The sequence below is a fragment of the Castanea sativa genome, chromosome 8 (assembly GCF_040712315.1).
Source record: "Castanea sativa cultivar Marrone di Chiusa Pesio chromosome 8, ASM4071231v1".
Lineage (NCBI taxonomy): Eukaryota > Viridiplantae > Streptophyta > Magnoliopsida > Fagales > Fagaceae > Castanea > Castanea sativa.
In genome coordinates, this window is record NC_134020.1 from 42,682,975 (window position 1) to 42,698,154 (window position 15,180).

Sequence of the window (15,180 nt, forward strand, 5' to 3'; positions counted from 1 at the left end):
CAATTTATGATTTGATTTTTAGAATTGGATATATCCTGTGATTTGTTTGGCTATAGATACAATTGATGATTTGATTTTATACTTAAGAAGCGAAGAAGAACATGCTTTTGGATTTTTAAACATAAGTTTTAATGATGATATTTTCCATGATAGCAAAATTGATTTCTAGATTATCATGTAGTAAGTTGGAAAAAATTAATGATCATAAATATATGCTGATATGACTTACAAAGTGGATTCCAAAACCTTAATTCCTTTCCCTTGATTGTTTACATCTTTTTATTGCTTTATATCTTTTGCTTATTTTAACTATTTGCTTAATTTGATTATTTGCTTAGTTTATTTAATTTCAAAACAACCAATTTTTATTAAACTAGATTAGGATTAATTTGGTTAAGATTTAATTAATTTTCCTACGTTCATTCAAGTCCCTATGGGTTCGACCTCGTTCTTGTCAAACTATATTTCGGTACAGTTCGTACACCTGCGAGTATTTTAAAATTTCACAACACGTATTTATATTGATCCCTTTGTTTTTTAAAAAAATAAGATTGACAAACATATACTTGGATCTTGTAAATGTTTCAACTTTAAAATGATTAATGGAGGGTTTAAAGTGATGGAAAATGATAATGACATTTTTTTGTGTGGAACTTCACGTATGTGGTTTTTTTTTGTTGAAGATGGAATCAATCGTTCATTTATAGAAAAAGAGTCCAAATACAAAGCTTCAAAGGCAGGAGGTGGAGACTCCTCCATCCAAATATTATCCTCATCTATCAGCCTAGCATAGCGAGCTAAAGAATGGGCCACAGAGTTAGCAGAGCGCTTTACACAATTAAACAATAGACATCTGCTGCCCACAGCTAACAAATGAATATCCGCATAAATATTCCCAAGTCTGGTTCGTAAGGCTCGCAAGGATGAAATAGATTTCATGACCGTTGCAATATCACCTTCTATCACCAGCTCCTCAAATCTAGCATCCATCGCAAACTCCAGTGCTCTCCGACATGCCAGCGCTTCAGCTTCTTCACCAGCTCCTCACTATCACCCCAAACCCCGAAGAGCTGATGTCCTCAAACACCACAGCGTCAAAATTTAATTTGTAAGAGGGACCTGAGGGAGGACGCCAAGACTGCGTTGATGCATTCCTATTCGTTTCTGTTACCGCCAGATGCACTTGTGCAACCCGATACTCCTCCAATAAATCTTGGGCACGTTGGTTCAGCCTACTAGGGTCTTGAATAATGCCCTCATGCCCTATAATGTTTCATTGGTTCCATATTAGCCAACACTGAACCCAAAACAACTCCAGCTCTTCAACAGTTAAGCGACGCTGCAACTGGTCAACCAACTGCATCATATCCTCATGCCTAGTCGTACTCTTCTGCAAACGGCTTGGACAGCCAGCCCATATGTCTTGGGCCAACCCCCACTCCCATAACGCATGATATCCAGATTCCTTGGCCATCGAGCATACCATACATCTATCATCCTCAATGATCTTCCTTCGAGCCAAATTCACCCGAGTAGGCAGTATGTCCAGGCGGACCCTCCACCCAAACACTTTTATTTTGTTTGGTATATGGAGTTTTCACAGCTTCTCCCACACTAAACTTCCAAAGGCCACCCCTAAGCTCCCCGCCTTGTCTTATTCCTGCCTAGAAATGAGCCTTGCCGTGTGTTATCCAGACTTCACCGAATATTCCCCACTCTTTGTGTGCAACCAAAACAGCCCATCTGGAACTTGTCTACGGCTTAACGGAATCCGTAGAATAGCTTCTGCATCAGACCTCTAAAATTTGTTCTCAGCCATATCACGATCCCAAGAATTTGACCTCCAATCAATAAGGTCCGAAACCCGCCACTCCCATTCCTCCTCCACTGTTGGATTAAGAACCCGGTTTGTAGTTTGATGCGGTATCCATTTGTCAACCATTACCCGGATGGCAGACCCATCCCCCACCCTCCAGCAGCATCCTTGTTTAAGAATTGGTTGGGCCGACATTAAACTCTTCCACACATAGGAACTGTTAGGGACATCCGAGGCATCTAGAAAATTAGATCTTGGGAAATATCGTGCTTTGAAACACTTGAAAAGTAAATAATCCTTCTCTTGAATCAACGTCCACCCTTGTTTAGCTAACATAGCCAAATTAAAATTCCTCAAGTCACGAAATCCCATGCCTCCTTCTTTTTTTGGTTGAGATAGCACTCCTTAATTCTTCCAATGTATCTTCCTTTTGTCGTTTGTCTGACCCCACCAAAATCTTGCACATAGAGCATTAAGTTCACTACACAGTCTAGCAGGTAATAAAAATACCCCCATTGTGTATGTGGGAATGGATTGGGCTACAGCTTTAATTAGTACCTCCTTTCCCGCTCTTGATAACATTTTTCCTTTCCACCCTTGCATCTTTTTCCATACTATATCCTTCAAAAAAGAAAAAGCTTGATATTTTGATCTGCCAAGAAGTGTGGGTAGCCCCAAATAAGATTCAAATATTTCCATCTCCTTAACCCCCAATACAACTTTTATCCTTTCTCTTTGCCCCTCAACCGTGTTTTTGCTGAAACATATGGAAGATTTTTCAAGATTAATACACTAGCCAGACGAGTCTACATATAACTGAAGAATATCTGTGACACACCGCACCTCCTCCAAAGATGCCTGACAAAAGAGCAAAGAGTCGTTTGCAAAAAGAAGATGGGAAATCTGGGGGGCACTTCTACATACCGCCACCCCCTTGAGCCTACCCTCCCTTTCTGATTTTGCTAGCAAAGCTGTAAACCCCTCAGCACATAACAAGAATAAGTAAGGTGATAACGGGTCACCCTGACGAAGACCTCTGGACGACTTTATTGTCCCATAAGCTTTGCCATTGATACAAACAGAGAATGAGGGTGTAGAGACACAACACATCACCCTCTCAATCCACAAATCAGGAAGCCCTAACTTGATCATAATACCTTTCAGAAATTCCCATTCAACACAATTGTATGCTTTGCTTATGTCAAGTTTCATTGCTAGCGAACCCTTCTTTCCCTTCCTCCTGCAATGCATGGTGTGCAAAGTCTCATATGCAACAAGTACATTATTAGTTATCAATCTGCCTGAAACAAAAGCACTCTGGGTAGGGGCTATCAACTGGGGAAGAATCTGTTAGCCAACACCTTTGAAATAATTTTATAAATAACATTACATAGACTAATAGGTTTGAAATCATATATTTTTTCAGGAGATTTCACCTTTGGAATAAGCACAATATGGGTATAATTAATTTCAGGGAGTATATTACCAGAATTCAGAAAATCAAGCACAGCTGCAGTCACATCATCCCCAACAATATACCAAAATTTTTGATAAAAAAAGAGCATTCATACCATCAGGTCTAGGAGCCTTTGTTGGTCCCATTTGGAATACTGCTGCTTTAATTTCCTCCGCAGTATAGTCACTGGAAAAAATATCTCGCATGTCTAGGGTCACCTTTTGTTGCACTGCACTAAGGCATTCCTCCATCCTTTGACTTGTCTCGGAACTAAACATATTCTCAAAGTACTCAATTGCCACTCCAGCAATCTCCTCAGGTTCTTCCACCCATCCATTGTTTTTGTCTCTGATCCCATGGATGAAATTTCTTCTTCTCCTTTGAGAGGCCTTGGAATGAAAATATTTGGTATTCCTGTCTCCATGCTTTAACCAAGATACCCTTGATCTTTGTGCCCAATATATTTCTTGTTTTAGAAGCAACTCATCAAGAATCCTACTAGCCGGCAAGGTCTCAACCTTGTTCTTCACCGTATTTCAACCATACTAAGATCCTCGACCCTTTTTTGTACTCTTTTGATTTCTTTCTCATCCGAATGAGTATAGGAAACCCCCCAAGCTTGCAAATCGGATCCACACTTGTTGATTTTCTCCCTGACCCTTCTCAAACCCGTATCCATATTATTTCCCATATAGCGCCAAGCTTCATTAATCACCTTTTCACAATTGTCCCTCATCAACCAGGCTTCTTCAAATCTAAATGATCTAGTGCTTTTGCCATGACACCTTAAGGCAGCCCGTACATGCAATATGATGGGTCGGTGATCAGATGCATGTGAGAAAAGGTGAGTGATCGAACTGCCTTGGAACTTATTTCTCCAATCCAAGTCAGCCATAACCCTGTCTAACCTTTTCTTAGTATTATCCAACCCATGCCGCTTGTTATTCCACGTAAAAGGGTATCCTCTAAAGCCCAAATCAGCCAAGCCACACCCATCCAAAAAGCCATGAAATTTGTCCATTTGTTTGAAGGGAGGAGGAAACAGACTTTGTTTTTCAGCTGAGCTAAGAATAGCATTAAAATCCCCTATGCAACACCAAGGGCAGTCAACAAAGGAGCGAATATGGTTAAGAAGGGCCCACGATTTGTGTTTTTGGCTTGCTTCAGGCCACCCATAAACACAAGTCAACATCCAGGCAAAACCATCTTCCTCCACCACCCTCGCAAGAATGTGGTGGTCTGTAAAATTTATAACCTCCATTTTAACGTCTGCCTTCCAAATGAGAGCCAAACCACCTCCCCCATCTGGCTTCTTCACTATAAACTTGTTTGGAAACAGTAAATCTCTACAATGAATATTAAAACCCTCTCTATCAAGACGTGTCTCCATCAAAAAACATGTCGTGGGAACTTGATCCCTCATTAACTTGTGAAGGCTACGAACTGTTCAAGAGTTCCCAAGCCCTTGGCAGTTCCAACTTAGGAGCCTCATTGTGTTTGGCAAGGGTGCTCCCGCACCCCCGCCGCTTCATTCTTTAAAATTGCTTCTTGATACTTCCCACGTTTCCCTCCCTTCTTTCTAGTCTCTGTATCTTGCTCAAAATAATCTTCCTCCATCCCTCTCTTGCCCAACTTAGTTGGGCTTGTTTTGTGTATTTCTCTCCCCGGCCCAACATTCATCCGTGTCATCCTCGTTTAAGTGTGTTTTGTATTTAAAACCTGCACATGCTCCTTCTTTTCCACGTGCCCTCCACATGATGATGGTATCAATATGTCTACCTGTTGCGAAGCCACCTCATTGCGTGCCGTTATCCCTATTTATACTTAGCTCCCTTGTTTTATTCATCAAATGGAGTGGTCCCATGCTTTCCATAACTGACCCTTTAATTTCTATAACGCTCTCCGTGCAGCCTGTCAATATCCCTGATTTTACGTTCTTTCTAAATGCCTGAGAATCTTCCTCAGTAGGGTTTCCTTCCATGGCTTCGTTCTCCGCCGCCGGCACCACCGAACTATGAATCACGCCCTCTGCTTCAGACCCTTTAGCGTTTCTTGTTTGTGAGCTCGTGGTTGAGCTTTTTCTCGGCGGTGAGTGAGAGTGTCCACCTGTGGCTTTTAACCACTCTCCATACTAGCAGTCGATCACTTCTCCATTCTTACTACGCACAAAGTGTTCAGCGCAGTGTTTGATATCGTGACCCAAAAGACCACAGTAATGGCAGAACAAAGGGAGGCGTTCGTATTTGTAGTCCACCCAGGATCGGTTCCCATTTGATCCCCTAATAAAACCTCCCCGTCAAAGTGGTTTGGATAATGGGACTGCCACCTTAACCCGCATAAACAAGTTCTGAGTCTCCAAACCGCTTCATTTTTCTACCTCCACCACTTCCCCCAAGCGGCGTCCAATCTCAGTAGCTACCTTAGGTGATGACATATCAAAAGGCACTCCTCATATCTGAACCCACAAAGCCACCGAATCAAATTTGACATTTGCCTCCGTCATACCCATGTGCCATCTACGGAGCAAAAGTACTTGGTTGTCGAACGACCAGGGACCTCCTCTGAAAACTTTGTCCATGTCAAATTCTCTACCGAACTTAAACTGAAGGAGATTAGAACCAACCTCAATAATCTGTAAATCCTTCTCCAAGCCCCAGGCTCGTCTCAACGTGATCTGTGCTGCTCATTTGTTTAATGGCTTGCAAGTAAGAAACTTGCCAACCAAACTCAAAGAGCATCCCTCAATTTCCTCCTTCCGACCTTTGTCCGATATTGTGATAACTTCTTCCTCCTTCGTCGTTAGCCTCATATTCTCTAATCCGCTAATCACATCCTCGGCCATGTCTAGCTGTAAAGAACCCTGAAAACTAAAGAAAAGGCAAGCCCTTAGAAACCTAAGGGAGAGAGAAGTCTCTTACTAGTCAAGAGAAAAGGCTCCTACGCGAGGAGAGCTGATGAGCAGCTCTGAAATGACAAAAGTTGCATTATACGCATCGTATGTGGTTTGAAGTTTGAACCCTCCATCTCTCTCTTCTATTATCTACCTATTAAAAAAAACATTTCAAATGATTACTTACATACTCAAATTAATGAGTAAAACTTAAGTACAATACTACAATTCCTTAGATAAACTACATTAGGGTCTCAATTAAATTCAAACATGTGACTACTTTGACTAATGCAACATAAAGAATGTTATCATTTTCTAGTAAAAATTTAAATTAATTGTAGTTATATGTTTGAATTCAATTGAAAACCTAATATATTTCACTTAAAAACTGTAGTCTATACCTAAGATTTGTGTTTGTCCAGAGTATTAATATCTTAGTAATTTTTTTTTTAATTATATCTTAAAAAGTTGTCATACCCATTAATTGCATATGACTTAAGCTGAGTTTGGATACAGCTTATATAGCGTCCGCGTCTGCTGCGTTTTCTGTTTTTTTTTTTTTTTTTTCTTCTTCTGCTGCTGCACGGGTCAGGGGGGACAAAGGCTACTGTTCATGCTACTGTGCATGAACAGTAGCCGCATTTTGCTGACTTTTCAGCACATCTGTGGGTCCCGTGTACTGTTCACGGGACCCACAAACTTCACTTTACAGAATTTTTTTTATTAAAAATGGGTCCCACGGCACTATTCACACATTTAAAAATTATTTTGGTACAGTGTTTTCAGTTTTCAGTTTTCAGCAATAAGTTCTATTCAAACGGACCCATAGTAGTGCACTTTTTTAATGGAGTTTCGACTTTACGACTTGAGGGTTGCAACTTTCCGTCTCCTCTACATGCCAATTCAAATTTTACTGTAAACTCAGTGATCCTCAACAGACTAAACCTATAAAGTGTTTACTAGAAGTTTTGACTTTACTACTTGAAACTTTCCATCTCCTCTACATGCCAATTCAAATTTTATAGTAAACTCAGTGATCTCAACAGACAAAACGTATGAAGTCTTTACAAACTTCATCATGTGAGATATATAATATTGGCACTTCTAATAAAGATTGTCTCCCATACAATTGACATGGGAAAAGCGAAGTGGTGATTGATTTATGCATTGTGATAATAGTGTTTATTCAACCTATCTATTTAAGTAACATTTAAAAATAAAATTATGAGTAACTTCAAAGTTCAAAGGAAAAGGGGTTGTGCTTGATAAGTTCTAGAAAAAGTGTACCAACCCTAGCAAAGTAGATTGTTCATTTTTTACGCAGTTCAATCAAGTGGGTCAGCCAATACCTACTGCACTTGACCGCATAGATCTGCCAACACCTACTATGCCTGGTCACATGGTCGGACAATGTATCTAACATGACCATCGACCTATGTATCCCTTTCATTTGGTCAGTCAGTTAGTACAATCATCCTTAAAAGAAATGTCCACTACCCTCATCACATCAACATTTATTGTGCCATAACAACAAACCATCTCATTTAATACTGAGCAATGTCACATCTACCCCCATACATGGGGTTGCTACCTTAACACACGTCCCCTCGACTGACCTAAAATGACGATTAACTGGCAAGTCTACAACCTAGTTTTAGGGTGATTTCCAAACAAAAATCTCTCCATGATGCTATATAAATATCATTTTACTCAATAAAACATCGTATGTAAGGCAAACTTTATGCATTGTAATTGAACAAGAACAGTCATTTAAAAAAAAATCCAATTACATAATAGATCTTCAATAATTTTTTTTAAAAGGCCATTGAAATCCAAATGGACCAAATCTTCCTCCATGACTTGGAACAGAATCATATAACTGGAACATGCATTCTTCATTAGGCCAAAAAAACCTGCTACTTACATGATTTGGGTGTCTTCTAGTTGTAATTTGTTTAATTGAATTGCCATTATTTTTGGGCAGTCTGAGTCAAATTGCATACAAAGACGGAAGGTTATTAGCAATAGACAAACCCAAGCAATGTGCTTGTTGCATCTTGGCGATTAGAGGAGAGTGTGGGGGCCTTTGGATAGTCAAGCAATGAAGCACCTTTACTAATAATCTACACCAAATAAGTTCCAAGATTCGCTAGGATGTTTTAAAGGCCAAAGCGAAATTGATCACACCAGATTTAGTTAAACAATCTGCTCACATCTCTTTTATGTATCCTCATGGATGATGATTATCATTATACCAAAATTCATAAAAGAAAATGGCTGCAACTCTGAATAAGTGTAATCATATCAGGATTAATGTTCCAACAGGGATTGAGAGACTCGGGCGGAGGAGACATGTGAAAATATCCAATAGGACCATAGGATAAACTCATAAACATAAACACCCAATGAATCAACTGAATGCAAGAAGTATCAATTCTCTTCAGAAAAGAAAAGAAAAAGTATCAATTCTCTAGATTGTAATGTTTCGCTTCTATGCTACCTTGTGAGAATTTTCAAGTTGCATATGACACATATTTTACTGTATTGCTGAATGGCATTATCATTGATATTTAGTGCTGAATGATTATTAACTTCAATGATGGAAGGAGGGAAAACTTTCAGAACCCAATTCCAAAATGAAAAGCTGAAATAATTCTCATTGAACACGGATTTTAAAGAATGAAAGAAGGAAAGAATGACATTCATGATAAAATTGCGTATACAACACCAAAGCTTGGCTTCATCCGATGTTTCAGAACATGCTTTGCAGTTTACCCCCTATTAACACATTAACAAGACTATAATAATTGACTAAAATAATGGAGTAACAATGCTGAAGAAGAGTTGTTTCTCCCTGCTCTTGAGCTCCCACAATAAGAATTTGAGTACCATGGAGAAAAGGCAGCTGGATAAACAGACTGTGACCTTGGCAGTGCTAGTGCTACCTTAGAGTGAAAAACTATCATTAATTTAATCTAAGAGTCTTTATCAACCAGCATGTCATCTCACTATCTCAGTCACGCTTGATTCGCATGAAGCAGTTGGATCACCTTGTATCTGTCTAGTATTGTAGGATTTGCAGCTTTGGCATTTATGTCCCACAATATGGAATTGGACAAGTGAGTTTGCTCCACAATCATTGCAGAGAATCCATACCTGAATTTATATGGAAAACCTCAATCAGAGAAAGTTGCAACGAGTTGCCATTAATGAGTCAAAGGTTTTCACTCTATGCTTAGTTACTTACCATCTTATTTTGGTATGTTTCAGGCATTGGAGTTGAGGCAACCTGCATTAAAATTTTAGTAAAAGAATGTTAGGACATGAAGCACAACATCATTAGCATAGGCTCATTTTTGTTTGGAAAACAAGAGAGTGGAAACAATGTCTATTTACCACTTGATCAAGCTTTTCCCAGTGACGGGTCATATCACCAATGGACTTTGAGCAGATGGGGCATGAGTACCTGCAAGAAAAAGGAATTCATTCATCTAGCTTAATGCGTGAAGAGAAGTTGATAAACAAACAAGCACATCGAGCAAATTAGTAAAGTCTGGAATTATACAAAGGAAGATTGTGCCAAATTTATGAATTAGTTGCATTCTTTTCTTATTGCTGTTATAATATATTGCTTCACTGTTACATGCATAATGCATAGCATGTGCAAGTAAATGAGAATCAACTACTTACCGGCAATGTTTCTCCATCTCTTTGACGCATTTATAATGCATTGTGTGCCCACAACGTAAGATAGTAATCCCTTTCGTAGTATCAAACATATACTGCAAAGCAAAATAGAGAATCTCATCCCACTGATAATACACACACACACATATATAAAGATAATGTTTTCGTTTTCATGTTTATTTTTTTACTTTGAACAGAATGTATTAATATCGATATCAATGCTTTAAATTACCTCAAAGCAAACAGGGCAATCGTGGTGCAACGGTCTATCCAGGCAATGGTGTTTATTTTCCATTACCTTAGAGTAGCAACATTCTGAAACAAAAACAGCAAAATAAGAAGAAGAACCACTACCACCACCACTGCAACAAAAAATTAGCAAATGATCAAGAATTAACTAATCCCTCACTTACCGCATTTCTTGCAGTGGAAGAAATTTTCCTTGCCTCCAGTTCTGTAGAATAAATTAACAGGAGATGAGTTTTATGAAAGATGAAGAAAACATGTAAAATTCTTTAGCTTTTAACTAATTAAGAAAATGGTAAAAATGAAAATGAAGTGCGAACTACTTTGTTACAAACTTTACCTGCAGATTCCACATTCATCACAGTGGAATTGGTTCTTTGAAGTCTGAAAGAGCAACAAAATGGTTGAATAAGCTAACATTGAACTTAGCAAAGAGAACAAAAAGATAGTCAATATGGGTGAATGTGACACTCTGTCATCGTTTTCTAATGAATCCAACTCAGAAATTTGAACTTACATCATCATCAAAGAACTTGCATTTCGCACAGAAGTACTTTCCCATGCAAACGCCACAATTTATGCAATACTGTTGCACCTGATTAGAAGAAGGCAACAAGGTCAATACTCACAAAACATTTTTCTCAAAACTGACTGTATTTTGAATTTTAGTTTAATGTTTAGGAACTTGCATCTTGTTCTGTATCACATAGGGAGCAGATGACCTGAAAGTCCAACAAAAGACAATTCCTTTTAGAGAAGTGAAAGAAGAAAAATGACAGATCATATCAATGAGAAACAACAAAAGAACACCAATTTTATTATCACATACACCAAACCTCAAAAGAAAATAATATGGTTTTTACATTTTTTTCTTGATTTATCTTGGTAATTTGAGTCATTTCAAAAGCTAGTCAAGTGTCAATGTTACTACCTCATAATTAGAAGAGTAATGCTAGGGACACAAAATTTTTCACAATTGCTGACATAGTTTGTTGTGATTAGAGCAGTATCACTTTCACTAGGTCTACCACTAACATTATTTTTATTATGCACCAATCACAATATATCATGTCAGCAATTATGAAAAATGTTCTCTATACTTATTGTATCATAAAATCTATGGGACCACCAGCCACCAAAGCATCATGCTAAATGTAACAAAATTGGTTTTGCACAATACCAAGTTCCTTTTTAGAGACAAAAGAAAGTGCAGGGCACAGAAAATTTGAGACTATTTAGGTCGCATTTGGGATTTGAGATAAAGTTAGCTTATTTTACATTTTAGATTATTTTTGCTCTTAAAGTGGGTCTAATTGCTAGAACTAGAAAATTAAAGGAAGAATTGGACTTCAGAGTGACAACCTCTTTCCAAATAAAGTCCAATTCTTCCTTTAATTTTCTAGTTCTGGCAATGGTAATATATTTAATCCTAAGCAAAGTGATGCTGTGTTGCTATGTAACTTGACTCAAATTACTATCATAAGTCTATGTTTCCAACCATGACTTGGAGAGACAGCACCATATTAATCACAAAAAACAATTTCCAAAAAAAGGTACCCATCAGTTCAATTGAAATTCATAAACAGAGGGAAAAGAAAAGAAAAGAAAATTTCCGACCTTCACAACTTCCTGGCGTGGAAGATCATGTCGTTCAAGAAGATTAATGTCCAAAGAATTCTGCACATGTATAATTGAAGAGAATTAACTTCAGGATAAGAATATTAATTTTTACAATTACACACCCAAAAAGAAAGAAAGGAATAGATATATATTTATATGTATATACCTTTGCTTCATTATGGCAATGTCTGCAATCGAAAATCTCATTGCAACAAGGTGCTCTGATATTGCATCTCCTCTTATAATGTGAGCACCTAAGCTCAAACACAAAAAGCCCAGATTTTGAATAAGAAAGTCAACTAAAAGTCTAAAACCAAAAGACTCAAATTTCAATTGAAATAAGAAAATTGAGACATACCCGTAATTCCCAGAACCAAGTTCCATCAAAGACACATCGTCATCACTAAATTCAGAAATTCCTGAGCTTTGAGAGCACAACGAAACCTCGGATTCACTCTCCATTCTCTCTAAATTTCCAATTTTTCCTTTTCTCTTTCTGAACCCAGAAAAAGATTCAAAAGAAAAAAAAAAAAAACCAATCAATGAATCATTCAAAGGGTAAGAACAAGATTACTAATCAAAACAAAAACACAAATCAAGAAGAAAAAAAAAAAACCCACCTTTACAATGATTCTCAGTTTTCAATAGGAGAAGTTAAATAGGATTAGAACTCATATGCCACACCACACCATTAGGACAATACAAACGTGTATATATACTTCCCAAGAGAGAGAGCTGACCTTTTTTTAATGACTTGAAAGTTGAAACAGCTAAAGATATAAAAAGACACAGTTGTTTCCCTCTGTAAAGATCTCTTAGTTGTACAAAATCCTAGCTGCGTGTTTTTTGAAAATTTTTTAGTGCTATTTACGTAAGGACTCGGAAAGTTCATCATATGGATAATAGATATACAATGTAAAAGTAAAAGTCACGTGATTAAAAACCGTTCAGATTTTAGATTCCGACAAGGAGCTAAGCTGAAAGACCAAAGATTAAGATGGACGAGGTACAGATATAGTCATATAGATAACAGTTCTATCTGCTGACGTGGTGGCACGCCAGGGCTGACCTTTATTAACGATGAATCGATGATGTTTTTTTGACCTTATTATTGTTTTTCTCAATATTGCACGAAATTGAAGTTGGCACTTACCTTAGTTCCCAATTAAAACAGAACAAGTTTTTAATATTTTTCCCACGTAGCAATAATAAAAGATGAAGATGAGCGTGTTGGGTGATGAACTAAGAATGAGTTGGATTCATTCGATCCCTCCCAGTATTTGCCCTTTCGTAGAAGCAAATTCAAATTGCCATCACAGACACAAACTTTGTTGGATTGCTCTAACTTTCCCATAAAAGAGTATCAACTATCTAAGTAAAATACGTGGCGGAAAGTCTGTGATTCAGATTGAGTATTTTTATTGCAATTGATTAGTTTTCTAAATGCAGTCGCATATGAATAAGTTTTAAAAAAATATTTGTTTATTTATTTATTTGTTTTTTGTTTTTTCATACAATGAAACTAAATAAATTTCTTCTCAGCGGGAGTGCAATAAAACTAGTTATAGAAAGATGTAGAATATTTGTAGCTTATTTAGTTGTGTTGTTTAAATAAACAGTTTTCGTTGTTTAAATAACACAATACGTATTTCTACTATATTTTTCCACTCACATATATATTTATAACACTTAAACAACGTTATTAGAACAATATTACCAAATAGGTCCCAATGTGTGGATTATTTTAAAAAATGGTGATTTTGTATGGCATTTCTTTTACGGATTTTTGAAAAAATAATCTTAGTTTGAATTTAAATGGTTTTATATTATGCAGGTAAAAAGGGAGGGGTAATAAGTAATAACCTTGTTTATTCCCTTGTTAGAAGATAGAGCAAACTCTAGCTACACCTTTAGATGATTAGATGGAATCCCATCCATTAGATTTGGACTCCATATTGCAAAATGATTTTTTTTTTATATATATACAAAATATAATTTATACTCTAACTTAATCTAAGTGTATATGTGTATAGAATTCCATCATAAAGACTTGAACCCTGGTATTTGCAAAGTGACCACCGCACTAAGGGTGCGTGGTGGTGTATTGCAAAAGGATTTGATTCATCATAAATTCATAATAAAGTATTGACCTTTTTTATTTTTCAAAAAAAAAAAATAATGGTTTTACATTATGCATTGATTTGGTACAGTAAATTCTCAAATTGTTCTATGATGAGCTGTCAATTAGTAATAGGCAAGGCTGTCACAAGAATAAGAAGATTTCATTGCTTTGACTTAAAAAAGAGTAAACGCAGATTGAAGTATCTAAGTACAAATTCATAATTAATTATTTCTCAAATAGTTTGAATGTTGGGTACTTGGGTTATGCTATTAATGTTAGAAGATGTCCTTTTATAATTAATTACGTTCTATCCTCAAAATAGGATTCACAATTTTGCCAACAGGAAATTTCAGGAAACAGTTGGCAGCCGCTGGAGTTGGACCCCGTCTGGGATTAGCTGAACCCCGAGTGGAAAGCTTAGGGCTTCTTTTTCATTATTATTATTATTTTTTTTTTTATAACAGAAAAAAAGAGCAAGAGTTAAAACTTCAGTCCTTCATAAAAAATAAAAACCTTCAGTCCAGCATAATCATTTTTCCATGTAATTTCATGACATTTATGCAATTTTATATCTAATTTAATAATATTTAAGTCATCAACAAAAAGTTGTGGTCAATATAATTATAGACAACAAGTGTCTTAGCACTCATATACGCACTGAATGAAGCCAAGACTTCAAACTAGGAGGTGAAAAAAAAAATTCATGAAAAACCAAATTGGCAAACTTTTTAGAAATGTTTTTTAACCTAGGATGTCTGTTTTGATAATTGCCCAAGACACACATTTGGTTTTAGTGTAGGAGGAAACTAGCATTGATTTGGCGTTAACATTAACAAAATAATAATGTTAGTGATGAAACACGAGTTCGTCAGTTGTAGTGAGGTCGTCTAGACAGGACCAGACTGATGAATCACGAGTTTGCCAGTCGTAGTGAGGTCGTCCAGACGGGACTAGAGGTCTGCTTGTGTCGCGACGGAAGAAGAAATTCTCCAGAATGGTCACTGGTGTGGTGCCTGCCACAACGTCTCCGATGCCAAAGTTAGTACAAGGGAGTTTATAATAATAGACTATAAAAATGATTAGGGATATCTTGTCACTGTGTTCATACCTTCTGTTGGCAATGTGTGGGCTTTATATATGTTGTTCCAGATTCTAGCCGTTGTGGCAATTATTGTGGCTTTAATGCCTCTTTCAGTAACGCTTCTTGCTGAGTAATGGGGTTTTAATATGCCTTCAACAGTTCGTCCAGCTGGCTCTGTAACCGTCCGGGGTATTATTGGTGGCATTGAATGATCCTGATATCCTCGTCAGTGACGTGTATACTTGTTTAGGCTCGTCTCAGA

General features: G+C 37.2%; 1 protein-coding gene across 2 annotated transcripts; it reads right to left on the reverse strand.

The window, feature by feature from the left end:
* Positions 1-8,832: 8,832 nt before the first annotated feature.
* LOC142608348 (E3 ubiquitin-protein ligase RZFP34-like) lies at positions 8,833-12,633 on the reverse strand. Of its 2 annotated transcripts, none has more exons than XM_075780102.1 (13): positions 12,456-12,633; positions 12,074-12,211; positions 11,882-11,969; positions 11,713-11,772; positions 10,785-10,817; positions 10,613-10,690; positions 10,436-10,479; positions 10,263-10,303; positions 10,082-10,164; positions 9,853-9,944; positions 9,559-9,628; positions 9,410-9,451; positions 8,833-9,318 (listed from the first exon to the last, which is right to left on the reverse strand). In XM_075780102.1, exons 1-13 carry the CDS (start codon positions 12,608-12,610, stop codon positions 9,163-9,165), a joined length of 1,080 nt encoding a protein of 359 aa, XP_075636217.1. In that variant the 5' UTR covers positions 12,611-12,633; the 3' UTR covers positions 8,833-9,162. The 2 variants fall into 2 exon arrangements, with proteins under 2 accessions (XP_075636217.1, XP_075636219.1); XM_075780104.1 differs by having other exon boundaries at positions 12,336-12,625.
* Positions 12,634-15,180: the final 2,547 nt, after the last annotated feature.

Excerpts from the sequence above, each read along its gene's own strand:
- LOC142608348 (XM_075780102.1), bottom strand. The coding sequence starts at position 12,610 with ATGATGAACTTTCCGAGTCCTTACGTAAATAGCACTAAAAAATTTTCA. Across the intron at positions 10,691-10,784 it reads TATGTGATACAGAACAAGAT|GTGCAACAGTATTGCATAAA; the intron begins GCAAGTTCCTAA and ends TCTTCTAATCAG. Across the intron at positions 10,304-10,435 it reads GATGAATGTGGAATCTGCAG|AACTGGAGGCAAGGAAAATT; the intron begins GTAAAGTTTGTA and ends TTTATTCTACAG.